The sequence below is a fragment of the Eptesicus fuscus genome, chromosome 4 (genome assembly GCF_027574615.1).
Source record: "Eptesicus fuscus isolate TK198812 chromosome 4, DD_ASM_mEF_20220401, whole genome shotgun sequence".
Taxonomy (NCBI): Eukaryota; Metazoa; Chordata; class Mammalia; order Chiroptera; family Vespertilionidae; genus Eptesicus; species Eptesicus fuscus.
Genome location: NC_072476.1, coordinates 31,186,534 through 31,214,201, shown reverse-complemented (window position 1 = coordinate 31,214,201; position 27,668 = coordinate 31,186,534). Strand labels below are relative to the sequence as shown.

Genomic DNA, 27,668 nt, shown 5'->3' with positions numbered 1-27,668 from the left:
TCACAACAGTGGTCTGAGGCTGCCGATTTCCTTTGTAGTCCACATGGAGGGCTCCTTCAGGGCAGGAGTATGGAAATGTGTTATTTCCGAGTTACCCTTGGCTCCCCTGAACAAAGGAGGCAGCCTTTTGGCTCTTCAGTAGACTCTTCAACTTGGGCAGAGCCCTGCCTTCTGTTTACCACCTGGCCCTTGAGGCCCAGAAAATCAAAGCTCAAGTCCACCTGCTCTGGCAAAGTCCCCTCTCCCCCAACTCTATTAATCCAGTAATCCATTTACTCTCCAAGAATCTGTGTTTACTCAGTCCCTGGCCTATGGATTCCTTACTCTTGTTAATTCATTAATGCCTTCAAAAAAAATTTTTTTTAAATATATTTTATTGATTTTTTACAGAGAGGAAGGGAGAGGGATAGAGAGTTAGAAACATCGATGAGAGAGAAACATCGATCAGCTGCCTCCTGCACACCCCCTACTGGGGATGTGCCCGCCACCAAGGTCCATGCCCTTGACCGGAATCGAACCTGGGACCCTTGAGTCTGCAGGCTGATGCTCCATCCACTGAGCCAAACCGGTTAGGGCTACCTTCAAAAATGTTTAAATGTTTTTCCCAGTATTGTCAGTTTTCAGTGGGAAGGTCAACCCAGGTAGCCAGCCTGCCTTGTTATCCAAAATAGAATTCCTTTAGGTCTTTTTCCCTATGTAGTCTATGTCTCTCATTTGCCTAAGAATTAGAAACCTCTGAAATTAGAAACCTCTTTTACTTTATTTTTTTTTAATTAAGACTTCTTTTACAGAAGTTTTAGGTTCACAGCAAAATTGACAAGAAAATACAAAGATTTCCCAAATACGCCTTGCCACCCCAGCACACACAGCCTCTCCTGTATCAAAATCCCCCACAATGAGTAGTGCATTGGTTACAATCGAAGAACCTACGTTGACACATCATAATCACCCAAAGCGCATAGTTTACATTATAGTTCACTCATGGTGTTGTATATTCTTTGCGCTTGGACAAATGTGTAATGACATATATCCATCATTATGGTATCATACAGAATATTTTCACTGACTTAAAAGATCTATATTCCACCTATTCATCCCTCCCTGTCCCCCTGCCCACAACCCCTGGCAACCACTGATCTTTTTACTGTCTCACTGCTTTTTCTTGAATGTCATACACTTGGAATCATATTGTATGTAGCCTTTTCAGATTGGCTTTTTTCACTTGACAATATAGATTTAAGTTTCTTCCATGTCTTTTCATGGCATGATACCTCATTTCTTTTTAACCCTTAATAATATTCCATTGTCAGGATACATGACAACTGATTTATCCATTCATCTACTGATAGTAGTCCTTTATCAGGTGTGTCTTTTGGTTGCTTCCAATTTGGGGCAATTATGAATAAAGCTGCTATAACCACCCGTATGTAGGTTTTGAGTGGAAATAAGTTTTCAGCTCCTTTGAGTAATAACCAAGGAGCACCACTACTGGTAAGAGTATCCTTAGTTCTGTTAGAAACTGCCAAACTGTCTGTACCATTTTGCATCCCACCAGCAGTGCAGGAGAGTTCCTATTGCTCCACATCCTTACCAGCGTTTGGTGTTGCCAATGTTCTGGATTTTGGCCATTTTAACAGGTGTGTAGTGGTGTCTCGTTTTAATTTGCATTTCCCTGGTGACATATGATGTGGAGCATCTTTTTGTATGCTTGTTTGCCATCTATATTTTTTTTGGCCCATTTTTTAATTGGGCTGTTTGATTTCTTATTGAGTTTTAAGAGGGTTTTGTTTTTTTAAAAATTATTTTGGACAGTAGTCCTTTATCAGGTGTGTCTTTTGCAAATATTTCTCCCCAGTCTATGGCTTATTTGTTCATTCCCTTGATGTCCTTTGCAGAGCAAAAGTTTTTAATTTTAATGAAATCCAGCTTATAAATTAATTTTTTAATAGATTGTATCTTTGGTGTTGTGTCTAAGATGTCATCACCATACTCAAGGTCACCTAGGTTTTTCTCCTGTGTTATCTGTTAGGAGTTTTATAGTTTTGTGTTTTACACTAAGTCTGTGATCCATTCATTCATCTTTTACTTTTTGATCCTATGCATTTTCATGTGAAGGATAGTTGTCTTTGATGGTGAGAATATTTTTGCTTCTTTTCAGTACTTTCCAATCCTATCTAATAAAATAATAATATGCAAATTGACTGTCACTCCAACACACAAGATGGTTGCCCCCATGTGAACACAAGATGGCTGCCATGAGATGGCCAGCAGGGAAGGGTAGTTGGGAGGGATCAGGCCTGCAGGGGAGGGCAGTTGTGGGTGATCAGACCAGCAGGGGAGGGCAGTTGGGAGGGACCAGGCCTGCAAGGGAGGGCAGTTGGGGGCGATCAAGCCTGCAGGGGAGGGCAGTTAGGGGTGACCAGGCCGGCAGAGGAGGGAAGTTGGGGGCAACCGGGCCTGCAGGGAATGGCATTTGGGGGGGAACCCAGGCCTGCAAGGGAGAGCAGTTGGGGGGGACCAGGCTTGCAGGGGAGGGCAGTTAGGGGTGACCAGGCCTGCAGGGGAGGGCAGTTAGGGGCAATCAGGCTGGCAGGGGAGTGGTTTAGGGGTGATCAAGCTGGCAGGCAGAAGCGGTTAGGAGCAATCAGGAAGGCAGGCAGGTGAGCATTTGGGAGCCAGCAGTCCTGGATTGTGAGAAGGATGTCCTCGAGGGGTCCCAGATTGGAGAGGGTGCAGGCTGGGCTGAGGGACACACACACCCCCGTGCACGAATTTCGTGCACCAGGCCTCTAGTTTTTCTATAATAAATAAGTATAATGTAAAAATTAATCAGGTTAATTTTCATAGAAAATTATGAAACACTCATCTCTAGCATTTGACATTTTTAACCTCTGATTATTCATTTCCCTTTGGTGCCCTTTCAGGCCTGTTTCAACAGGGTTTCTTTTTTCTAGAGGATATAGATGCAATTAAAAGAAAACAAAAGTCAAAACTCATGTGGATGCCACAGCTATTCAGTTGAAGGGTTCTTTGTGGATATGGGGACATTTTGTATATAACTAGGAGTTCCCAGCATTACTCTGCGAATCCTAGCTTCCTCCCACGCACCCAGGACATGACTGCATGGGCAGGCTCTATGGAAATGCTTGTTCTTCACCTGCTAGGATTGGTTTCATTTAAAATCCCCACCCCATGTCTAATACTGTAGATGACCTTAATCTGTTGGAGTCCCTCTGGAGGAGGTGTTTCCTCTCCTGTGCTTAGAGAGACAGAAGGAAAGAAATAGCCCATAGCCAGGCTGTGATTACTAAGACTAAGAGACTTAAAATTCTTAAATAAGAAGCCCTTGTACAGAATTTATCCAGAAAAATCCTCATGTTTGTACACAAGATTATACTGTAAGAATGAACAGTAGGGAGTTGGTTTGATAAATTATAGTACATACTTATAATGTACTGGGGAGTCACTAAAAATAATGATATAGAAAAAAATTTAAGGAGATAGAAAAAATTGCAGTATATTAAAATGGCAAATTGATTCCGTTTTTTATTTTAAAATAAAGGTGGAGCAACAGAGGATTTTTAGGGCTGTAAAACTACTCTGTTTGATATTATAATGGTAATACATATCATTATACATTTGTCCAAACCCATAGGATGTACAATATCTAGAGTGAACCCTATGGAGTTTCCTCAAAAAACTAAAAATGGAACTCCCATTTGACCCAGTGATCCCACTTCTAGGAATATATCCCAAGAAACTAGAAACACCAATCAGAAAGGCTATATGCACCCCTATGTTCATAGCAGCACAATTCACCATAGCTAAGATTTGAAAACAGCCCAAGTGCCCATTAGCAGATGAGTGGATTAAAAAACAATGGAATACTATGCTGCTGTAAAAAGGAAGGAACTCCTACCATTTGCAATAGCATGGATGGACATGGAGAGCATTATGCTAAGCAAAATCAGTCAGTCAGATAAATATCACATGATCTCACTCATTTGTGGAATATAATGAACAACATAAACTGACGAACAAAAACAGATCCAGAGACAGAGAAGCATCGATCAGACCGTCAAACCTCAGAGGGAAGGTAGGGGAGGGTGGGGGTAAGGGGGAGAGATCAACCAAAGGACTTGTATGCATGCATATAAGCATAACTAATGGACACAGACACCAGGGGGGTGAGGGCATGAGCAGGGGGGTGGGGGGCAATGGGGGCATAAGAACACATATGTAATACCTTAATCAATAGAGAAAGGTGGAAAAAGAGTGAACCCTAATGCCAAATTTATTTTTGAAGATAATTATGTGTTAATGTAAGTTCATCAATTGTAACAAATGTCCCACTCTGGTGTGGGATGTTGACAGCTGGGGAGGTTGTGTATGTGCAAGGGGTATATAGGAAATCTATACGTTCTGTTTGATGTTCTGTGAAGCTAAAACTACTTTGAAAATGAAATCTATTTGAATTGGAAAAAATAAAATAAATAACATTTTGTACCCCAAAGTGTTAGCCATGATTATATCTGATGTTCACATATGTACTTCCCTATATTTTCCAAATTGTTAACAATGGACGTTTGTTATTTTCATAATCAGAAAATATATATATATATATATTTAAAAATGAAGTCCCGGCTGTAAGGTATTTCAACTCAACTGTTCTTAGTGTTAACACCCTACTATCTCTCCTCTTCCTGAAAGGGCCACCTGAGTGAGGGGTATGGACAGCTTTGCAGCATCTACCTCAAACTGCTGAGAACGAAGATGGAATACCACACCAAAGTGAGTCTTTGCTGACAATTCTGCTCTCTTTCCCCTCCCCAAGTCTCCTCAGTACCTTGATGACCTTGTCAGGTCTTTCAGGTAATAAGACAGCCTGGCTCAGGGAGTATTTATACCACCTCCCAGCTGTGTGAGAGGAAACATGTTATAGGACAGCCATGGTTATGCCCTGGGATGTGGCCCGTGTCTTCTGCACCATTTTGGAAATAGGAGGAGGAACCCTATCCAGCAGGTTGCCTTATGAAAATATTTTAGAAGCACTGACTTTACTGTTAACAAAAATAATTCCTTCCATTTGTATAGCGAGTTTTCACACAGAACCTTCTATAACTTTAGTCAGTATTTCTTACGTACCTAATGCATGTAAAACTGTGTGCTTGGTACCAAGTGGCATGTAAGAATAAGTAAAAAGGGTGCTCGTCGGCATTTGCAGATTCGCTGGGGAGAGGCTTATGTACTTAAGCACCCATGTATAGTGCGAAGCAGCTGCATGTGTCTGTGCCCGTGGGAAAATGCAGAGATGTTTTGAAACGCCTGAGGATTGCGGTGTTTGAAAGGGCACAGTGAAGGAAGCAGGGCTTGATGTGGACCTCGAAGGATGGGTGTGGTGCATATAGGTGGTGGATGGCATGCCAGGTGGGAGAGAAAACCACCTGAATTAGGGAGCTGGCAGTACAAATGGAGAAGGAAGGACCATTAAGAAGGAATAATATATTTACGGTAGTGTCTTTTATCTCCAGTATCTTTTATTAACTTAAAGGGTAGCTTTGATTCATTGAATCCATCCTAGTCTATTAAACCTTTTCTGTACATCACCTAATCCTCACAACAACCCTACAAAGTAGCTATTATTATATCCTAGGAAAATGAAACTCAGAGAGTGGTTGTCCCTTGCCTGAGTTACGTAGCTTCTCAGTAGGAAGGTGGAGATTTGAACCCAAGCCCATATGATACTATAGCCTGTGTGGGTCAGGGGCCACCCTTACCTCCTCTCATGTCTCATTGAGTGCCTGCCAAGGGCCAGAGCTAGTAGGCTCTGAAGAGAGAAAGGTGAACAGACTTTGGCCCTGCTTCCGGGAGTCGTAGTTTGGCTGGGAGAGAAGTGACAGAGGGAGAGAAGATAGGCTGCAGTGAGGATGAGAACTGAGAGAAGCAGGAGGTGATACAAAAGCACATACACGGCTCTCTGGTTTAGACTGAACCAGGTAGGCTTCTGAGAGGCAGTGTGACACCTGAGCTCAGTCGTAGGGTGTTACAGTTGTCTATGCTGCACAACACAACACCCCAAACTTAGTGTCTTGCACCAACAATAGTCCTTTACTATCTCCCACACTTTCTGTTGGTCAGGAGTTCTGGAAGAGCTTGGCGGGGCAGTTCTAGCCAAAGGTCTCATGTAGTTGCAGTCAGATGCTGGCTGGAGTGCAACAGTGGGGGGTTGGCCTGCCAGCTCTCTCTTCCTGGAGGCTCAGAGCTAGTCAGGACTTCTTCACAGCCTGGTGAAGTTTCCCAAAAGAATAAGGTGGAAAGGTATTTTATTTTATTTTATTGTTAATCCTCACTGGAGGTTATTTTTTCCATTGATTTTTACTTTTTAGAGAGAGTGGAAGGGTGGGCGGGAGGGAGTGGGAAGAGAGATAGAGACAGACAGACAGACAGGTAGACATTGATGTGAGAGTGATACATTGATTGGTTGCAAGCACCTTAACTGGGCCGGGAATCGAACTCGTGACCCTTCACTGTGCGAGCCAACACTCTAACCACTGAGAAACACCGGCTAAGGCTATGTAGAGAGCTTCTGAGGTGTCATGTTCTGACTTCCTTTCTCTCTTTCCTTTCCAGAATCCCAGGTTCCCAGGCAACCTTCAGATGAGTGACCGGCAGCTGGACGAGGCTGGAGAGAGTGATGTTAACAACTTGTAAGTGGCTGTCCTCGTGCTCTGGACCCCGTGGGGAAGAGAGCTTTTGTGGAATCTCTCACTTCCCATTAGGCTTTCAGAGGCCCTTATGGTAGAGGCTGGGGCGTGGGTGGGGACGAAAGGCCTTGGGGCCACTTACTGCTGAGGCCTTATCCAGAACCCTTCCAGGTTGTCTCACACTTCAGCTCCATCCTCTGGTCCCCTCCACCCTCCCAACCCAGTCTGGTACCTGCCCTCTCCCTTTGCCGCTGTCACTATTGAATTCACCCTGCTTGTTCTTCAGATGGCCTCAATACCCACTTAGGTGGGAGCTAAGAATTGGAGCTGGTGTGTGTGTGGATGCACATTGCGGTTGGAAGCAGCAGTGCAGAGTGTGGGGGGAGGGACAGGTTAAGTGCTCGCTTTGGGAGCATCAGCTGTCTTTCTTCTTGGGTCTAGTTTTCAGCTAACCGTGGAGATGTTCGACTACCTGGAGTGCGAACTTAACCTCTTCCAAACTGGTGAGTCTCTCCCTCCCATCTGGCCCAGGCTTCCATGGGCATTGCCTCATTCCCAGCCTTGTTCGCTACTTGGACCAGCCAGGCTCGTCTGCCTCTCCCTACAAGCTGCACAACACAAGGTCAGGAACATGGAGACTCAGGCTCTCCGTCCCTGATGCAGAGAGGGGCTGAAGCTCTGGGGCATTTGCAGAGTCGGTGATTTCATGTCTGAGCAGAATGACCACACTCCCCAGCTTACTGGCTTCATCCCTGAAGTCCAGGCCTCCAAGAGCCCAAAGACAGGTCTGACCCCTTCGACAGCCCATGGACTCTGGCCCCAACATCGGTTGGTCCTTGGCCAGCCCCGTCGGCTACGCAGCCAGGCCGGCACTCGGGCTCGATTTCTGTCCGAAGGGCTGCTGTCTGCTGTTTGTTCGGTAGCCAGGTTGAGTTGGGGTGTCACCGAAGTCCACGTGAGAAGTCCTAATCCCCTGGTGGGGGAGCACTGGGGGCTCCCTCCTGCTGAGAGTCCTGGTGCCTCTAGGCTGTCAGCCCCTGACACTTCCTGACAAGACTTGAGAGGGAAGCAACCGGTTCCCTTGTCTCCTGTGTCCTCTCATCCCTACACTTCCCAGCATGGCTCTCCCTTCTATCGCTGGGGAATGGAAGAGCCAGTTTTCCGAGACTCAGGATATTCTGTGACGAGTGTCCAGCTCTGTGAAAGCACATTCCAAACCACAAGTGTGTGTGCACAAGCTTGGCGGCCTCAGCGTTTGGGCATGTAGGCCACTCCTGGGGCTTTGATTCTCATGAAAGACAGAAACTCACCCTAAGCTGCAGCTTTTTGCAATATGTTCATCTATGTAGCAAATAATTACAACTGGCCGGTTCATTCCAGCTGTGCCAGGCCTGTGACAGGGCAGCAAACTCCTTGATACTTTGACTAATCAGTTCAGTGCAGGATGTGGTCAGAGGGACACCAGAAACAGATGGAAACTATGGTTTGTGGAAGAAATAAGAAGGCACTGGGCCTACTAGCAACCTGTTTGAGGAGTCTTCCACAGAAGTCAGTACTGGTAGGGAAGTAAAAAGGAAACAAAATCCAGTCCCTGCTGTAAGGCATTCCCAGCAAGGTAGGAGAAATGGTGTAGATGCGATTTTTTTTTTAATGCATTAGAAATCTTTGCATAAAAGTATACAAACAGCGACACATTGTTGGGGCTGACTTGCAGTTATTTCGCTTTGAGCAGGAAGGGCCTAGGTGGATAAGTCAGAATTCATTGACATTCAGCTTCGGAATGTGCTTAATTTGAAAGCAGGTATGAGTGATATTCTAGGAATTGTCATCCTTGGGAGAGTCAGCCTAGAGGTTGCCACTGAGCTGACCCAAGCTCTCTTCCAGGAGCTCGGGCCTTCTTCTCAGAGTCTGCCTTCCACTGCAGTCGTGAGTGGGGAAAACAAGGCAAATGTTTCAGCCTTTGGGGCTGCCCCTTCCAGTCGCTGGCCAACTGTTGGAGTAAGAGTAAGCAAAGGAGTGGTAACACCCGCCAGGATGTGACGAGGCTGGGAGAATGAGTAAGTGGTGCAGGCAAATGCCTCACCCCAGGTGGCCAGCCTGCTCCCACCTCCCGTGATACCTGGCTGCTTTTATCTGCATTGCTCACTTGTATTGTTACCACTAGATGCTGAGCTTCTCCTCAGAATCAGGAACCGTGCCCTACTCATCTCTGTTCTAGCCCAGTGCCCGGTCTATAGCAAGTGCTCAACAGCAAAGTTCAAGGATGCTTGCCTTAGATGAGCAGCATTGAAGAAACAGCAGGTGAACAGAGTTCGTAACATGGTGACAGCATCTGGCTGAATGCTCTGGGCTTATCAGGTGATTAGCTACTTAGAGTTTTCTATAGAGGAGAGCTACCCGAGTCGGCACAGCCTTTCCGAGGTAAATGTTGGTGGCTTTCTCACCCCTGAAAGAGCCCACATTTGGAATCAAGAGCCTTCTGCTACGTGTCTCCCCTGCTACCTCCCCTGTCCCTGGTCACCTGCTGTGTGACACAAAGTCATGGGGGTGGTATTGGAGGAAGCTGCTCCAGCTTTTAAGTCCTGGTCTGTGGCTCCGTGAGGTTCCAGCGGTACCCTCAGGAGGATGCCCCTGGCCTTCAGCTCTGGGAGATGGACCAGTTACAGTTAACATTTATTTTGAGCACTTACAGTGGTTCTCAAACTAGGATCCCTGGACCAGCAGCGTTAGCATCACCTAAAAAACTTGTTAGGAAAGCACATGCTCAGGTCCCACCCCAGACACAGTGGATCTGGGGCTGAGACCCAGCAATTAGTGTCTTCACAAGGCCCCCAGGTCTGCACTGTCCAATATGGCAACCACTAGCCATGTATGACTATTTAAATTAATTACAATGAGCTCTAACTAGTTTGGCTCAGTGGATAGAGAGTTGGCCTGCAGACTGAAGGGTCCCAGGTTCGATTCTGGTCAAGAGCATGTACCTTGGTTGCGGGCACATAACCAGTAGTGGGTGTGCAGGAGGCAGCTGATTGATGTTTCTCTCTCATCGATGTTTCTGGCTCTCTATCCCTCTCCTTTCCTCTCTGTAAAAATCAATAAAATATATTTTAAAAATAAAATTAATTCATTACAATTAAATAACTTTAAAAAGTGAGGTCCTACCCAGCCAGCGTGGTTCAGTGGTTGGGCATTGACCTATGAACCTGGAGGTCACGGTTTGATTCCAGTCAGGGCACATGCCCGGGTTGCGGGCTCGATCTCCAGTGTGGGGCATGCAGGAGGCAGCCGATCAATGATTCTCTCTCATCATTGATGTTTCTGTTTCTCTCTCCCTCTCCCTTCCTCTCTGAAATCAATAAAAATATATTAAAAAAAAAAAAAAAGTCAGGTCCTCAGTTGCCCTAGGCATATTTCAGGCACTCGGTAGCCACGTGTGGCTGGCATATTTGGAACACTTCCGTCATCACAGAATTCAACTGGCCACTGTTACCGGGTCATTCTGATGCTTACTACAGTTTGAGAACCACTGAGCTAGAAAATACAGCTTTTAACTGGCTGCATAGTAGAATCACCTGGGGAGCTTTTTAAACCTACTGATGCCCAGCCCTACTCCAGACCAATAAAACAGAATGAGGGTGTGGGGGAGTTGCAGGCAGACATTAGTAGTTTTTAAATTTCCCCAGATGATTCTAATCAATCTCAAAGCCCAAGTTTAGAACCACTGCCCAGCACTACACACTTTCCTCAACATTTTCATTTAATTCTTACAAGACCTCTATGAAGTATGTGCTATTAGAACCATCTGCATTTTATAGAAAATCATCTGTTGGCACGAGAGGTTGAGTCACGTGTCCATGGTCACATTGCGAGTCTGGATGTTCCTGGATGCCAAAGGGCATTCCTCGAAAGCAGCGTTAGGCCTGGAGATGGAGCAGTCTGTCATTCCCTGCCAGAGTGGAGCCTATAAAGCCAGAAGAATGGAGGATGGCCGCCTTGCAGTGACAGCTGCTTTTAATTTGTGTCAAGAAAAGCTGCCTTTTAATTAGAACCGTTTGGGGTTGTTTTTTTTCAGCTGCCAGACGAAGCCAATTAACAGGGATTAGTGCAGTCAGGGCAGGCCAGGCACAGCAGCTCTGGGTTTTCCTCCGGGGCAGCCCCACTCACCGAGGGGCTGCAGAGAATGTCCTTCGTTGCCAGCCACGCGTGTCGTGCTGAAGGTGATGGGCAGCCACTGCAGACAGGACATGGGCCCAGGCCACTGGTTTGTGCTGAGGGTCGACAACCAGGCATCTAGCTGCTTGGTTTAGGAGCAAGTGCAGGGGGTTAAAGTGGAGGGGTCTTGGGAGCAAGACACCGAGGGAGCAACTTGCTCCCTGGAGCTTGGGAGAATGGAGGGCAATACTTCCGTTGATCTGCTCCAAAGACCTCATCAGCTTTTGCTCCTGATGGTCATCCTCCTCCCAGGGCCTGGCCTTGGTTCTTGCAGGCTCTCCAATCATCACCCAAAGCTCTGGCACATCCCCCCTTTTGCTGCCCCAACAACCCTGTGGCAAGCCACCAGGAACCCAAGGCTGACTCATCCCCTTCTTCGTGTTCTGCTCAATGTTTGATGTGTTCCCCGCATGTTAACTAACTATTGCCACCACCAGCTTGTCTGCTTCTCAGGGTCAGGGTTACCATCAGACTGTGTTCACGCGTGAGAGGAAGGGCTGGATTGGCCATCTCAGCAGCCCCTTCAATCCTGAAACTCTGATGTCCCATAGAGCCGAGGCTTCCCGTCTCCTCATGACCATTAAATCAGAAACTGGAAAATGATGTGTCAGTCTCTCTGATCAGCCTGGGCCAGAGGCCACGAAGCTCCTCTCGGAGGGATCCCCCTCATCGAGGTGCTCCACCAGGCTGTGGGTAAACCTTTCCTTCCCGGCTTCCTCAGGGCTGTGCACAGAAGAGCCGAGTTCACCTGTTCATGACACGAGCGCCTCGGCTTATGGGAGCACAGGCTTCTGGTCTGGCCATTGCTGGCCACACAGGCGCTGTCTTAACTCATCACCTCTCAGCAAAACCAGCTTGTTTGTTTTTTTCGTGGGTTTTTTTTTTTTGGTTTTTTTTTCTAAAATCAGTTCTTGACTTTGTGACTACTTTCAAGTCACTTACTGTCAGTTCCCTCATCTGTGTATCAGGGTACTTTGAATTATCTTGTAGGAACGGTGTAAGGTTTAAGTGCATTAAATACGATAGTGTATGCCCAGAATAGGTCCTCAGTGTATGTGAGACCCCTGCCTTCTGCCCCTTTGAGCAAGTCACCTATAGTTTCCTAGCTCCAGTGCCTCTCCCCCCTCTTATTTTCTAGTGTTCAACTCCCTGGACATGTCCCGCTCTGTATCAGTGACGACAGCTGGGCAGTGCCGCCTCGCCCCGCTGATCCAGGTCATATTGGACTGCAGTCACCTCTATGATTACACTGTCAAGCTTCTCTTCAAACTCCACTCCTGTGAGTACACTGGCCAGATCTTCTCGGAGCTTCTGGCTGGAAGGAGGAGCTCAGCCTGAGGCTGTCCCTGCAGAAATGCAGCTCCTCCGTGGCCTGAGCTTTCAGCCTCTGTTCCAAACAGCCCTGGGGCTCCCAGCCAGCTTGAGAAGAGCAGGGTGCAAGCTTTGGTGTGCCCAGTGAAGCACCTGGCTTGCCACAGTCGGGTCCCAGGATGGCCCTCTCCCTCCATCCCTGGCTTTACCTCATCTCCATCCATACATGTAATGTATTCTATGAACCACACAAATGATGACAGACCTGGCCTAGATCCACAGCAGCAAAGGCAGTGCTTTTCAAAGTGTTCAACAACACAGTCTCTTTGTACAAATGGAATTTTAGAGAGAAATATAAAATATAAAACAGCTGCTCAAGTAAATGGAGTGCTGATCTTGACCTAGCCACAGATCCTTGGGATGCTTTTGCAGAATCTCTTTTTGAGATTACTGGTCCTGCAGACGTTCTTATTCTTTCATGTGCTTTTGGTTTAAAACGATGAATCTGGTGTGGGTGTAGCCCGAGCCACACACCAACGTGGCCACTGTGAAGGGTATACACAGGCAGAAGGTGTGGGTGACGGAAACCAATTAAAATCAAGACATAAATGGTCCTAGCAAGGTGCCTTTAGAATTATCGGACAAGGGGCACTCTGGAACTGTGGTCACTGACAAGGAATGGGTCTGGTTACTTTAGGACAAAGGAGCCAGCATTACTCTGATGAATCCAGGAGGTTCTGGTGGAAGGGAGGTTGGAATTCGATGTTCAAGGATTAGAAGGGCTTTGGAGCAGATGGGCATGTCTGAAGGGAGCAGAGATTGGACTAAATTCCAAGAGAAGGCAGGCAGTTACTTAGAAGCTCTGAATATAGATGAACTTGTAATTGTTTCTAAGATGCTATGGGACCCAGTTTCCCACTAGAACAGCAGTCACCAACCTTTCGGACCTCGCGGACCAGTTGGCAACCGCTGCACTAGAACATCCCCACTTTCTTATAAAGTGGTGAGTTATGAGAAGAGACAGGTAATTAAGTATTTCGGTTTAAAGGCCTTCTTTAAAGGCAAAACAATACACAAGACCCTCCCGGATGGCCTCCGGGCAGGAGCACTCGGTAGCATGGGGAACGAGTGTGAGAGACACTCTGTACAGTATATACTTTTCTTTTCTTTTTCTTTTTTTAAAATATATTTTATATTGATTTTTTACAGAGAGGAAGGGAGAGGGATAGAGAGTTAGAAACATCGATGAGAGAGAAACATCGACCAGCTGCCTCCTGCTCACCCCTTACTGGGGATGTGCCCACAACCAAGGTACATGCCCTTGACCGGAATCGAACCTGGGACCTTTCAGTCCGCAGACCGATGCTCTATCCACTGAGCCAAACCGGTTTCGGCAGTATATACTTTTCTAAAAGTAAAATTTTATTTTAGAATAGTTTAGATCTACAGGAAAGTTGCAGGTAGTTCAGAATTCCATATACCTCCAACCCAGTTTTCTCTATTGTCAACGTCTTAGATTAGTATGATATATGTCACACTAATGAACTGACATTGATACATTATTATTAACTGAAGTCCATACTTCCTTCAGGTTTCCATAGTTTTTACCTAATGTCCTTTTTCTGCCCATGGTCCCATTCAGTCACGGCTCCTCAGTCTCCTCTCGGCTGTGACAGTTTCTTAGACTTTCCTTGTTTTTGATGACGTTGACAGTTTTGAGGAGTCCTAGTCTGATATCCTGTAGTATGTCCCTCGATTTGAGTCTGTCCGACACTTTCCTCATGACTGGACTGGGGTTCTGGGAGACAGATCACCGAGGTAAAGTGACGCTGCCACCCACTCTATACTGCTTCCACTTTGGATGATCAGACCTTATACAGGTACTACCTCTTTATACCAAATGAATAGATCACCTCGTCAATCAGATTCAGATTTTAAACATAAAAGGCTGTCTGAGTTGTGCTCTAGAACTGAAATACACAGACTCACACCTGCTGTGAGGTGAAGAGACCGCAGAGAAAACCCACTTGGGAGGAGGCTGCTGCTTGTCCCACATCACAGAGTTAGCGGGACCAGGTGGGCACTGGGCCTCATCCTCCGAGTCTCAGTCCACGGTCTTTCCTCTGACAGGCATCCTCTCGGGCAGGCTCTATGGGTTTCTTCTGGAGTAATGTCTGCACTGGGCCTCACCCAGTGCACCCAATGCAAACACCTCTAGGAAGAACCCTCATCCCCCTCTCTGTGGGGCCAGCTGTGGTCATTCTGCTGCTTGGCCAGGTCACCACTTGCTTCTTCCAGGGTCAGGGACACGGCTTCCAGTCCACTGTGTCCAGCATGGCTTGCACTTTAGGAGCGAACAGAAGGAAAGATTTAGAGGATAAGCTCCCAGACGCCCTGTTGGTCCTGACGAGCCTCCTGGCACACCAGTCCTGAGGCAGCTCTAGGCCAGGGATGCCCCCGGCAGGGTTGGCCACACGCCCCAGGAGGAATGGCCCCCTGTGGCTTGACCTGCCTGCTGGTCCTCCTCATCCTTCTCACTCCTTTACAATTTCTCCCAGGTCTCCCGGCTGACACCCTGCAAGGCCACCGGGACCGTTTCATGGAGCAGTTCACAAAGTAAGTGATGGAAATGAAGGCGAATCAAAAGAGTGCCATAAAGTCAATCCATACAAGAGCATTTGCTTTAAATGTCTGGCAAAGCTGTTGTTTCTCTAATAAATCCCATAAAAGTGCACTGAAGAAGGCTATTTCATCACCTGCTTCATGTCCAGGGCTTCATCCTCTTCACTTTTTCTTCTCTCTAAGTTCTTGTGGTCTTTACCATGTACATGCTCACAATTCCCAAATCTGTATTGCTAGCAGAACCTTATCTCTGAATTCCAGTCTCACATACCACATTATCTATATGACACCTATACATTAAACTTAAATTTCAAACCGAACTCTAGGTTTTCCTCCAAGAACCATTTTCTCCTGGTCTTTTCTATCTCAGTAAATACTGCTATCATTCATTTAAGCCAGGGATTTAGAACTCACCATGTATGTATGTATGTATGTATTTTTATTGATTCAGAGAGGGAGTGAGAGGGAGCGGTAGATAGAAACATCAATGATGAGAGAGAATCCACTGATCAGCCGCCTCTTGCACGCCCCCCACTGGGAATCGAACCCGCAACCCAGGAATCGAACTGTGACCTTCTGGTTCACAGGTCGATGCTCAACCACTGAGCCACACCTGCAGGGCAGAACTCGCCATTTTCCTCATCCCCCATATCCAATGCATTCACAGGTTCAGTTGATACTCTACAAATATATCTTGGCTCTGGTCATATCTCCTCCCATCTCTTCGGCTACCTTTGCCCTGGACTCCCACTCTGCCCACCTGCAATACTATCCTTACCCAGCAGTTAGAACATCCTCGTAAAAATGTAAATCCCTTGCTCAAAACCTTTCACTGGCTTCTGAGTGCATTGAGAATAAAAGCCAAACTCTACAAGATGCCTGCATGATCTGATGCCTGCCTGCCATCTCTGATCTTGTCTCCAGAGCTCAACCTGTTTCAGCCACACAGGGTCCTCCTCCAGTTCCTGGAACAGACTCAGGGCAGTGCTCTCTCGGGGGCTTCATATTGCTGTTCCCTCTCCTGGGGATTCTCTTTTCCCAGCCTGACCAGCTTCAGGTCATCTTTGGTCACCTGCTCTCAGGCAGTCTTTGGTCCCCTTATTTGAGTTGGGTATTCTCCATCTCCTGATCCTCCAACCTCATCCCTCCCACCCCCCATATTCTCTCTCACAGCACCCTGTTTACTTCCTTTGGCGTTCTTATCACAGCTTTATTTCTTGTTTGACTGTCTTGTCTATTATACCCTTAGCACCTGATACAAAGCAATTAAGCAGATAGTGTTTAATAAGTATTTGCATGAATTAGTGAGCTCATAAGTCAACTATCTAGTCTAGAAGAAGAAGAGCTTGTCTGATTGAGAGGCTAATTATTCTGGTGCATTTAGAAAAGAAAATTGGTAGCTAGATAAAAAGTAAAACTCAGACCTCTCAGTTAAGTGTGTCCAGGAAGAGGGGAAGGAATGGAGTGGGAGATAAAGAACTGAGGAAGGGAATCAGCTTAGCAGGGTTTATTTTGACACTTGTTTTTCCTGTTAATGTCTTCAGCCTTGACAACAGGAAAAGCATACCCCCCAAATCCCAAGCTTAGGCTTCTGCTGCTGGTTCCCAGGCAGCAATCAGAGGACAACTTCAGGGTTGTACTGACCTCTTGATTTCCTTGTTCCATTTGAAAAGCCTCATCTGTTTATTCTAGAACAAATGGCTTACTAAACCCTAGGAGACAGGCCCTAGGGCTGATTTCCTGGAATGTTAAATTCCAGTAGCTTTTGAAAGCAGTAGAGCCTATTACTGTTGGCTCCATCCCAGAAAGGAGACGTGTAGTCAGGTGATTTTATTTCCTTTAATTTTTTTTCTAGCTTATGAAAACATTTCCCATGAGTATCCACCTCACTTTCTCTTCTAACAGGCACGGCGGTTCTCTGAGGTGTAACTATCTTCTAATTCTGGGAAAGCAGCAATGACGTCACAGGGACAGTCCTAACCGTGGGGTCTGAAGGGCTGTCATGAGACCCCAGGGATTTAGTTTATTGGGCTAAGCTGAAGAAAATTCTGTGTTGCAGAGAGCAGGTGCTGAGATCCATGACCTCTTCCATTTCAGAAAATGTGTCTGCCCTCAGCTTTCTTGTCCTTCAATGTTTAGATTCAAAATAGAGACTTGAGGATGAGGGGGGAAAAATTGATTTCTTTATTCCCTATTCATCCAAGATGAGGACACAGTATTTTTCCAATGAATACTTGTTAAATAATTCCTCTATGCCTGGTACTGTGGTAAACTTAGATCAGCAGGGCCCAGTCTCTGCTCTCTAGAACCTGATAGTCTAATTGGGAAGATAACAAATAGCTCTAACACAAGGTGATTTAATTAAAAAGAGATCTACCTTACCCTGGCTGGTGTGGCTCGGTTGGTTGGGCATCATCCTGTGCACCAAAAGGTTGTTGGTTGAATTTCTAGTCAGGGCACAGTCCCAAGTATCAAGCTCAATCCATGGTAGGGAGCATGCAAGAGGCAGCCGATTGATGTTAAACTCTTACATCAATGTTTCTCTCTCTCTCTCCCTCTCCCTTCCTCTTTCTAAAAATCAATAAACTATCCTACAGTGGTGCAGAAATTAGTTTAGGGGTTATCTACTCTTGTAAAGGATTTTGTAGTTTTAGTTACTCTTTCCTCACCACAAGGTAAGTGAGGACTGGCTATAAGTACTTTTTCTCTATAGCATCATAATTGAATCCTTGCACCATGGAGGCTATCTCCTTGACAGCCTATGCCTTTGGCCTGGGCAGGCACAGGAGGAAAGCAGGGTGGATGCACTGTCCCCTCCTCTCCGGGGCTGGTGAAGACCCCAGCCCCCTCGGGCCCTCCTCCATCCCTAGGTTGAAAGATCTGTTCTACCGCTCCAGCAACCTTCAGTACTTCAAGCGGCTCATTCAGATCCCTCAGCTGCCTGAGGTAAGTGTACTTGGCAACACCTTGGGAGCTGCTAAGTCTAGGGCACTCTTTTAGAGGCAGATCTAATGAATGACAAAGTTTGAGGATGTGTCTTCCCTCTTCAGAACCCACCCAACTTCCTACGAGCCTCTGCGCTGTCAGAACACATCAGCCCTGTGGTGGTAATCCCAGCCGAGGCCTCGTCCCCTGACAGCGAGCCCGTCTTGGAGAAGGATGACCTCATGGACATGGATGCCTCCCAGCAGGTGAGGACCATTTGAGAGAGAAACTTGGCTCTTCCTGTTGACCCCAAGTGCTGGGGAAAGGACAGGAAGGGCTCTGGTCACTGCCTTCTAACCCAGGCTCTAACCTACACTGAGCACCCTGCCCTGTGGTCCCTAAGAGGGAACATTAGATTTAGACCAAATTAAGATAGGGCCTATTCTTAGGTGTCACTCATTTGACCCCCACCCAGAATTCTCTGGATCTCTAACTTCGTTCTCAATCCTCTTTGGCCATTGCAGAATTTATTTGACAACAAGTTTGATGACATCTTTGGCAGCTCATTCAGCAATGATCCCTTCAATTTCAACAGTCAGAACGGTGTGAACAAGGATGAGAAGTGAGTCCAAGCTGGGTTAATGTAGATGACACAGAAACTAAGTTAAGCCATCATCTGACTCGCCACATATAACCAAAGAGGAATTCTATATATATATATTTTTTTAATTTCTTTATTGATTAAGGTATCACATATTTGTCCTCATCCCCCCATTCCCACCCCACACCCCTTCTCACACATGCCCCCACCCCCCTGTTGTCCTTAACCGCTGGATATTTTTAAATATGTTTTTATTGATTTTAGAGAGAGGGAGAGAGAGAAACATTGATGTAAGAGAGAAACATTGATTGGTTGTCTCCTGTACCCACCCCAACTGGGAACCTTTTGGTGCACAGGACGACTCTCAACCAACTGAGCTACATCAGCCAGGGCCAAAGAGGAATTCTTAATGATGCTTGGGCTTCTTAGAGAAATGTCTTGACTTTCAAATATTGGCCCCTTTAATCCAAAGGAAAATCAAATGATGCTGAAATAACAGGGGACCCACGGTGTTAGATTAGTATCTGATAATACTAACAGTCTTAGAGTAAAATTTATGGAATTTCAAAGTATTGTCCCCAGATTAACACTAGCTTTTTTTTTTTTTTTTTAATCCTCTCCCAAGAGTGAGATTATTTTTTTCCATTGATTTCAGAGAGAGGGGAAGTGAGGGGGAATGGGGAGGAGAGAGAAACATTGATGTAAGAGAGACACATCAATTGGTTGCCTCCCGCATGCACCCCAACCGGGAGCGGGGATCAGACCTGCAATCCAGGTACATGCCCTTTAGAGGGACTTGAACTGGCAACCCTCCAGTGTGCAGGCCAGTGCTCTAACCACTGAGCTGCTGGCCAGGGCAACACCAGCTTTAACTTCCTCTCCTGATCTCCCAGCTTGCATTTAAAAGGAGAGGAGTAGGAGCAAACTTGCTCTCCTTCTGTTTACAGGGGCCACTTAATTGACCAATTGTACCAAGAGATCAGTGTGCTGAAGGCACAGCTGGAAAACATGAAGACTGAGGTACGAGTGGGTTCTGATCTGCTTTTGGGCGTCACCAGAGCAGGACAGATTTTACTATTAAATTTTCTTCACATCGATACTTATTAGACCACATGTTAAAGCGGATTCATTAGTAGAAATGTCAAAGCCAGAGGACCTGGTCTTCCCAGGGTCTCAATTATAATGCATTTCTATTGTACTGGCTTTGAGAATAGCATTGAAGCCAAGCTCCAGTGTCCCTCAGAGATAACCATGATCACCAAATGGCTGTGAAGTGGTGTAGTAAAGACCTGTTCTCAAATGATGATAAGAAGGATTAATTCCCAACTCTAATGGCTGTTTGCAGTGAATGATGCTATAAATATACCTGCTCCTCAGACCCAGAGCTGGTCAGAGGCTTTATTCACTGGGACAGGTGAACATTCTCTCCTTCCTGATTCCAGCTCATTCATTGCTGCTCCCAAGGCACTCTAATAGGACCAGAACACCCCACAGTCGTCCCCTGTTGTTGCTGATTGGATGGCTTATAATAACCCCCAGGCTCGGCTCTCATGAGGCCTTGGGAGTGGGCTTGTTAGGAAAACCTTGGTGTTTATTTGGTCGGTGCTGGAAACATGGTAGGACCTGCTTCTCCGCCCAGCACACCTGACCCACAGCAGTGTGGCGACCAGGTACGTTACCGAAGTCCCTCCCACAGAGCCAGCGTGCTGTCCTGCAGCTGAAGGGCCGCATCAGCGAGTTGGAGGCCGAGCTGGCAGAGCAGAAGCATCTGCGGCAGCAGGCGGCCGATGATAGCGAGTTCCTGCGGGCAGAGCTGGATGAACTCAAGAAGAAGCGAGAAGACACAGAGAAGGCGCAGCGGAGCCTGACAGAGATAGAAAGTGAGAAGCTGGTGGGGGGTGGGAGTGAGGGTGTTGGTCAGGGCGATCGGGCTGGAGGAGGAGGCAGGGTGGCAGAGCGCCACCCAGCTTTGCATCTGTCCAGAGGAGCCGTCAGGAAGGCCAGCTCTTGCCACCAGTCAAAGGTCAGCCGGGAGGCCAGCAGGTGGAGCACCTGTGTGAGGCACTACTGAGAACACAGCTATGGGGACTACAGAAGGTGACGGGGGTGCCTACCCCAGGAGCGTGGATCTCTGTAGGAGAGAAAGAGCCCAAGAAATAACTTGACTTAAAGCCAAAAACACTGATTAAGTAAAGGCATGTGTGTAAATGCTCAGGAGGCATGAATTGTTGATTTGAATCAGGTGAATTCTTTTTTACGAAAGACTTCCCCCAGGATTTTAAGTAGAATTTTTGAGGGAGAAGAGATGCATGCATTTGTGAAGAGAAATGAGGGTCTTCTGGGGACTCTGGCTCCCTGGAGGGCCGGTGGAGGGTCCTAGCTGGGTAGCGTCCTCACCTTGGTCCTTGACCACACAGGGAAAGCCCAGGCCAATGAGCAGCGGTACAGCAAGCTGAAGGAGAAGTACAGTGAGCTGGTGCAGAACCACGCTGACCTGCTGCGGAAGGTAAGACCCTCAGCCTCCCTCTCACCACGCATAGGCCCCGCTCCACAGGGGAAGGGACAGCTGGGGCCTCGTAGCTTCTCCGGGCCCAGTGCCCCCACTCGTCTCCAGTGGGTCACCACCATTTCTTGGGAACCTCAGCTTTCAGGCTCCCTGGCCTCCCATATCTTGAGCTCCACCTGAGATGCTAGCCCCACTTGCATTATCCCCCATTTTTACTTATTATTTCTTTAAATATTTAAGAGTTGATATCTGCAGATGACAGCTTTCTTCTGGCTTCCCTCTGGGTAGGACAGTGATTTGTGTGTCCAACTCTAGGCCACTCACGATCTGAATGCTGCCATTTGTTCTAGAAGGAAGATGTCCTTTAAGCCCGTGTTGAGCCACTTCAAGACAATGTTCTCCCCTTACAGAATGCAGAGGTGACCAAACAGGTGTCTGTGGCCAGACAAGCCCAGGTGGATTTGGAACGAGAGAAAAAAGAGATAGAGGATTCCTTCCAGCGCGTGAGCGAGCAGGCCCAGCGGAAAGTGAGTGGGAGGGAGACATACGTGGGAAATGATGGAGGGGCCATCCGAGTTGGAGGCAGGCCTTGATCAAAAGATCTTGTCTTCTGCTCCATCGGTAGCTAGCTCTGTGGGTTGGAGCCCTATGAGGATGCTAGGAGAGGCTGTATAGATCGTGGTTACCTAGGCACAAGGGTTAGAAGTGATGCATGGACGAGCTGAGTGAGGTTCATCAGCAAAGGCCTTCCCGGGGAGAGTCCTAAGGAGAATCAAGTAAAAGCACATGGATATCTGAGAGAGGAACGAGTGTTTACAAGGAGTTGCAGCCAGGCGAACATCCATGGGTCAGGGTGGGGTTGGCACGCAGGTCCATTGGGAGGGATTTCACACTTCCTGTAACCCAGAGTAAAAAAATACATCTATCTAATCAAAACCAAAGTTTCACACAGCAATACTTACCCTTACTATGTGATTGCATTTGGATATTTTGTTCTGTTTCTTTTTTTTTTTTTTAATGTTAACTGTGAATTTTACTAATAGGGTCACAACCCACTCTTGGAAAAACACCACTTAGAAATCAAAGAAGGGGAATTATTTTTAGATGGCAAGATTTCACAATGTACCAGTGTTGGGATGCCTGAATCAAAGATCCACTTCTACTTTAATGACTGTTATAGGCTTAAGCATGGCACTCAGACAGTGTCCTTAAAATTCCCCCCCCCCTTGACATTCCACTTGTCAGAAGAAAAAATTTTGGTACACTCTGAGTTCTCACCTCCCCACTCCCCCTTTTTGCTGAGGTAATTTTGCATACAAAAGAGTACACAAATCTCAGGTATTTTTTTACACGTGTTTATCCCTTGTAATCACCACCCAAATCAGGGTGCTCCTGCTTTTCTTCTTTCAGACTCAAGAACAGACGGAAGTACTAGAGAACTTGAAGCAAGAACTTGCCACCAGCAAACAGGAACTCCAGGTTGTCCAAGGCAGCCTGGAAATAGCTGCCCAGGTGAGCACCGCCTTCTTCATTCCCCTTCCTCATTCCTTCCCCTCTGGCTTTCATGTGGCTCTCACCGAGCCCCTGTCACCATGCAGCATATGGCCAACCTGGTCCCATCTGCGATCAGTGTGTACTCAGGGAAATGAAACTGGCAGGTTAAGAGATATCACCTTCTGTTCCTTGTGGCCTAGTGGTGGGTTTGGACTTCTGGGGGAGGGACAGTTTAATTCCTCCCAGAAGCTCCCTCTTCCCACTTGGTCGCCATTGCAGTCAGAAGAAAAATGGGTGACCCAGATTGCTGAACTGGAGAAGGAGCGGGGCAGTTTGGTGAATGCCATGGCTCGTCGAGAAGAGGAATTCTCTGCTCTTCAGGAACAGCTGGAAAACACCCAGCTCAAACTGTCCAGCACACAGGCAAGTAGCAGACACCCTTGGCTGACCAGGTTCAACTTCACTCCTGGGCCTCAGCAGCATATCATGGAGGCTGGAGGCTGGGGGCTGTGAAAGGGGTTTGGGGTCTCCAGCCTGATTGTGAAGGCATCTGTAGGAGTAGCCCCTAATGCCGGCATGCCCTGAGTCACCCACAGAGCACATGAGGGAAGGCAAAGCTCTCCTTTATTGTATGAAAAAGGGATGCACTTAGCACTCTCTCCCCAAGATTGGAGAAGGGGTTGCAGTGGCCCATTCCCATAGCCTTCTGTGCTCAGTGACACACACTTTGGACAAAGAAAGCAACAGCTTGAGTTAAGACACCAGGAATCCCATCTGTGTCACAGATGGATGCTGCTTGAAGGCTCGTATGGGGTGTGTGGCAGACTCTCACCTCCCTGGACCATTTCTAGGAATCTATGTGCCAGCTCGCAAAGGACCAACGAAAAGTGCTTCTGGCAGAATCAAGGAAGGCGGCAGAGCAGGTGATACAAGAGGCCCTGAGGCAGCTTGAGGAGCCCACTCTCATCAGCTGTGCCGGATCTGCAGGTACTCTTCCCGGCTTGCAGGTATTGAATCCTGTTGGCATTAAATCCCATGTGACACTGAACTCAGGTTCTCAGCCTGGCTGCATGTCAGAATTGCCTGGCGGTGCCTGGGCCCCAATGCCAAGATCAGTTCAGGAGTAAGCTCTTGGGCATAGGGCCTGGGCAGCAGTACTGTCTAAAGCCCCAGCTGTGATAACTACTGCTTTAGTCATAGATCACACCAATGCAACATCTACCGGGAACTGAGCCTTGGTAACAATTCTAAAGGCCGGTAAGAGGAGGAGCAGACAGCCCTGTGTCTCTCTAAGGAGAAAAATGTGCTCTGAATTAAGGGGTGGTTGCTCATGAGCTTCAAGTCGAGACAGGGAGGCTTCAAAGTGTGGAGGGACAGAAACAATAAAAATCTCATAGTCTTAGGTATGAACAGAGGCCTACTTGGCATGTACCAGATCCTAAGGGCTTGTGAGTAGAGCAGCCATCTGAGCTAGAGAAGCCCTCTGGGTGAGAGGAGAGAGCCTTTGTGCACAGTAGGAGAGCATCCAGGCCCATGGGATTTGAAGTCATAGTGATGAGCAGATCTCATTGCAGCTCATTCTCAAACAGAAAAGACATTGGCAAAGCAATGAGAGCTTCCATTGAAGCAGGAGGCAGATGGGAAGAAACGGCTAACAGTTGATTTTTATTATCACATAGAAAGGTCTCGGTGTGGTGAAGTACACAGCACGGACTAGTATATCTTATTCAACAGGGAACCATCTGTAAGGAAACACAACGTTACAAATGAAGGAGCACACTCAGTACCTAGGGAATGCCAGGAAGCAGGGCCGATATGGGCAGATTCGGAGATGTTATGAGCTAGCTTTTGAAAGAAGAGGAGAGATATGAACCATAGAAAAGAGAAGTAGGGAATAATAATAAAAACAGCTGACATTTCCCGAGTGCTTTCTATGTGCCTTGCACTGTTCTAAGCGCTTTATGTGCCTTAGCCCAGCGAATCCTCAGAGTGATGGCAGAGGTGATGCTCTCAGTTTTCTGTTTTCAGATGAGGAAGCACAGCCAGCATGAGATCACAGCCTAGGGGTCGAGTCAGGAGCCACACCGAGGCCGTGTGACCAAAGAGCCCATGCTGTAACTCCTGTGATACAGTCTCCACACACCTGTGCACAGAGGCACAGCAGTGGGAATGACTGTTGTGTATGGAGCACACGCACAGATTAGCTTAATGGGAGCCAAGGACCTGGACTCAAGGTTAATGAGAGTCCAAGGGCCTTGAAAGACTTGACAGAAAAGCCTGGATTTGATACAATGGGCAGTAATGAGAAATGAGACGCAGAATCTGGGCTGGCAATGTGGTTGCCCTGGTTCTTGGCTAAAGACCAGATAGGCTCAGAAACACAGCTTTGGAAGCTGCAATAAGAGAATCACGTACCAGAGTAACCAACAAGCTTTTTTCCCTTCCCTCTTCTCAGGGCAGCTCCTGTAGGGCTGGGGCCACTCACTAGGTAGGCTCATCCATCATGTGACGTAACAGGGATGACTGAAGCAAGCTAGGACAACTTTCACTTTTCACTTTGCCGTCTTTCCTCTCACAGATCACCTTCTCTCCACGGTCAAGTCCGTTTCCAGCTGTATTGAACAACTGGAAAAATGCTGGAGCCAGTACCTTGCCTGTCCAGAAGGTAACAAAGGCAAAGGATAGGGTCTGTCACCAGTGATGGCAGGGCAGGGCTCAAAAATGCTTGAATGTGGAAACATGGGTTCCTATGTACCAAGCAAGGAGTATGTACAACTCATAAAGCGGGGAGGGAGGAAAAATGAAAGTGGCCAAGTGGTTAGAGCGTCAGCCCATGCACCAAAGGGTTTTGGGTTCAATTCCCGGTTAAGGTCACATACCTGGGTTGCAGGTTCAAAACCCAGTCCCATTTGGGATTCATGCAGGAGGCAACTGGTCGATGTCTGTCTGTCTCTCGTTCCCTCTTCTTCCCCCTCCCTCCCTCCTTTCAATGGGAAAAAAATATCCTTAGGTGAGGATTAACAACAACAAAAGAAAGAAAGCTATACCTCTCAAGCAGGACTGAGAAACTTTCCTTTAAATTCCTGGCAGATATCAGTGGGCTTCTGCACTCAGTAACCCTCCTTGCCCACTTGACCAGTGACACCATTGTTCACGGCAGCACCACCTGCCTTAGAGCCCTACCAGAGCCTGCTGATGGTGAGTACCAGAGGTGAGGGGCCATTCAGAAAAGCAGGGGGAGCAGAGGGCCTTTACAAGTCTCTGTTGTCTTGCAACTCCAGCACTGACCGAGGCCTGTAAGCAGTATGGCAAGGAAACCCTCCTCTATCTGGCTTTCCTGGAGGAAGAAAGAACCCTTGAGAATGTCAATAGCACAGCCATGAGGAGCTTCCTCAGCAAGATTGCGGCCATCGGCGAGGTATTATCAGTATTATCTTTTGGGGAAAGTTGTTGTTCTTGGGTGTGAGTTCTGGTGATTTGCCAGGAAGTCAGTGAGCCAGCTCTAAGCCAGTTCTTTCTGCACTTCAAACTTGATTCTAGAAAGTAAGTGTGCTGAAAAATTTTACCTCCCTGAACGACATTCCAGTTACACTTAATTCACTTGCTATTAATTAAGAATCTACTCTGTGGTCATCATTAGGAAGTATCAAAGAAGAATAAGCATGGCTTCTCTGTTTTCAAGGAATTTTATGTGGTTGGACAGGTAACACCTAAAATGGAGATAATGATATATTTATTCATTCAATAAAGACATAGTGAATATGTCCTATATACTACTACTGGGATTTGTGCTAGGTGTAGTTATATAGGAACAAATAAGTCATGGTCTCTAGAGGAAAGGAAAATAAAGCAACAATTTCTATACAGTGCGATGAGAAGTGAAATAGAGCTCTATTTTGAGAGTATAGTACAAGGCAGCATTTAATTAATTTCTAAAATGTGTGGTGATAACTTCAGGAAAGAAAGAGATCAGGGCCAGAGTTCAGATCCTCATTACCTCTCATTTGAGTGCTTTAAACAACTTTTTTATTACTCTCTCTGCCTCAGGCCTCTTTTTTCCTCTGCTCTCTTCCAAAAACAGAGATCTGATCATGATTCTTCTAGTTTGATACCAAAAATTATATTATGTAATGTAACACACAAGGACCTCCAGAGTCTGGGCTTTATTCACCTTTCTGGGCCCCTCTTGCACTCTCCCTTCACCTTACAGTTGGTGGCTAGCACTGTGATGTGCCTGCTTACCTATTTCCCCCCAGTGAGTCCTCAGAAGTTGTGGGGAGCCGGCACGGCCATGGCATACTCAGCCCTAGGGTGCCTTATGTGCCATGCCAGAACGGCCAAGGGTGAACCCGAGTGGGGGCGATGAAGGATTAGAAAAGACAGACAAGAGAAGGAAAGCTGGGACTCGGTGGGACACTGCTTCCCTGATGGGGACCCAGCAGTGCCGATGACCACAAGCCGTGTCTTTATTTTATAGCAGAGTAGAGGCCCGGTGCATGAAATTCGTGCATGGGGGCGGGGGTGTCCCTCAGCCCAGCCTGCACCCTCTCCAATCTGGGATCCCTCTCACAATCCAGGACTGCTGGCTCCCAACTGCTCACCTGCCTGCCTTCCTGATTGCCCCTAACTGCTTCTGCCTTCCAGCCTGATCACCCCCTAACCACTACCATGCCAGCCTGATTGATGTCTAACTGCTCCCCTGCCAGCCTATTTGCCCCCAACTTCCCTTCTCTGCTGGCCTGGTCACCCCTAACTGCCCTCCCCTGCAGGGTTGATCGCCTCCAACTGCCCTCCCTTGCAGGCCTGGTCCCTCTCAACTGCCCTCCCTTGCAGGCCTGGTGCCTCCCAACTGCCCTCCCCTGCTGGCCATCTTGTGGTGGCCATCTTGTGTCCACATGGGGGCAGCCATATTGTGTGTTGGAGTGATGGTAAATCTGCATATTACTCTTTTATTAGATAGGATAGAGGCCTGGTGCACGGGTGGGGGCCAGCTGGTTTGCCCTGAAGGGTGTCCCGGATCAGGGTGGGGGTTCCCTTGGGGCATGGGGTGGCCTGAGCGAGGGGCCTGTGGTGGTTTGCAGGCCAGCCACGCCCCCTGGTGACCCAAGCAGAGGCCCTGGTATCTGGAATTTATTTACCTTCTACAATTGAAACTTTGTAGCCTGGAGCAGAGACAAACCTCCTGCTCGCTCAGTGGCTGGCAGCCATTTCTGTTGGGGTTTGTATATATCTTCTATAATTGAAACTTTGTAGCCTTAAGCCGAGGCCTGGGCCAGCCAGGGTGTGGGGAAAG

At 47.3% G+C, this 27,668-nt stretch overlaps 1 protein-coding gene across 1 annotated transcript in view; it reads left to right on the top strand.

Annotated features, from left to right (window-relative positions):
- HIP1 (huntingtin interacting protein 1) overlaps nt 1–27,668 on the top strand; it is a 141,233-nt gene that overhangs the window by 101,629 nt on the left and 11,936 nt on the right. The window contains exons 5-22 of the mRNA XM_008141465.3: nt 4,711–4,791; nt 6,631–6,707; nt 7,146–7,207; nt 12,055–12,195; nt 14,786–14,843; nt 17,720–17,795; nt 17,900–18,040; nt 18,299–18,396; nt 19,323–19,395; nt 20,072–20,255; nt 20,793–20,881; nt 21,292–21,408; nt 22,292–22,393; nt 22,655–22,798; nt 23,227–23,362; nt 24,954–25,040; nt 25,466–25,573; nt 25,657–25,793. Coding sequence (XP_008139687.2) covers nt 4,711–4,791; nt 6,631–6,707; nt 7,146–7,207; nt 12,055–12,195; nt 14,786–14,843; nt 17,720–17,795; nt 17,900–18,040; nt 18,299–18,396; nt 19,323–19,395; nt 20,072–20,255; nt 20,793–20,881; nt 21,292–21,408; nt 22,292–22,393; nt 22,655–22,798; nt 23,227–23,362; nt 24,954–25,040; nt 25,466–25,573; nt 25,657–25,793 — 1,911 coding nt within the window. The remainder of the gene's footprint in view (nt 1–4,710; nt 4,792–6,630; nt 6,708–7,145; nt 7,208–12,054; nt 12,196–14,785; nt 14,844–17,719; nt 17,796–17,899; nt 18,041–18,298; nt 18,397–19,322; nt 19,396–20,071; nt 20,256–20,792; nt 20,882–21,291; nt 21,409–22,291; nt 22,394–22,654; nt 22,799–23,226; nt 23,363–24,953; nt 25,041–25,465; nt 25,574–25,656; nt 25,794–27,668) is intronic.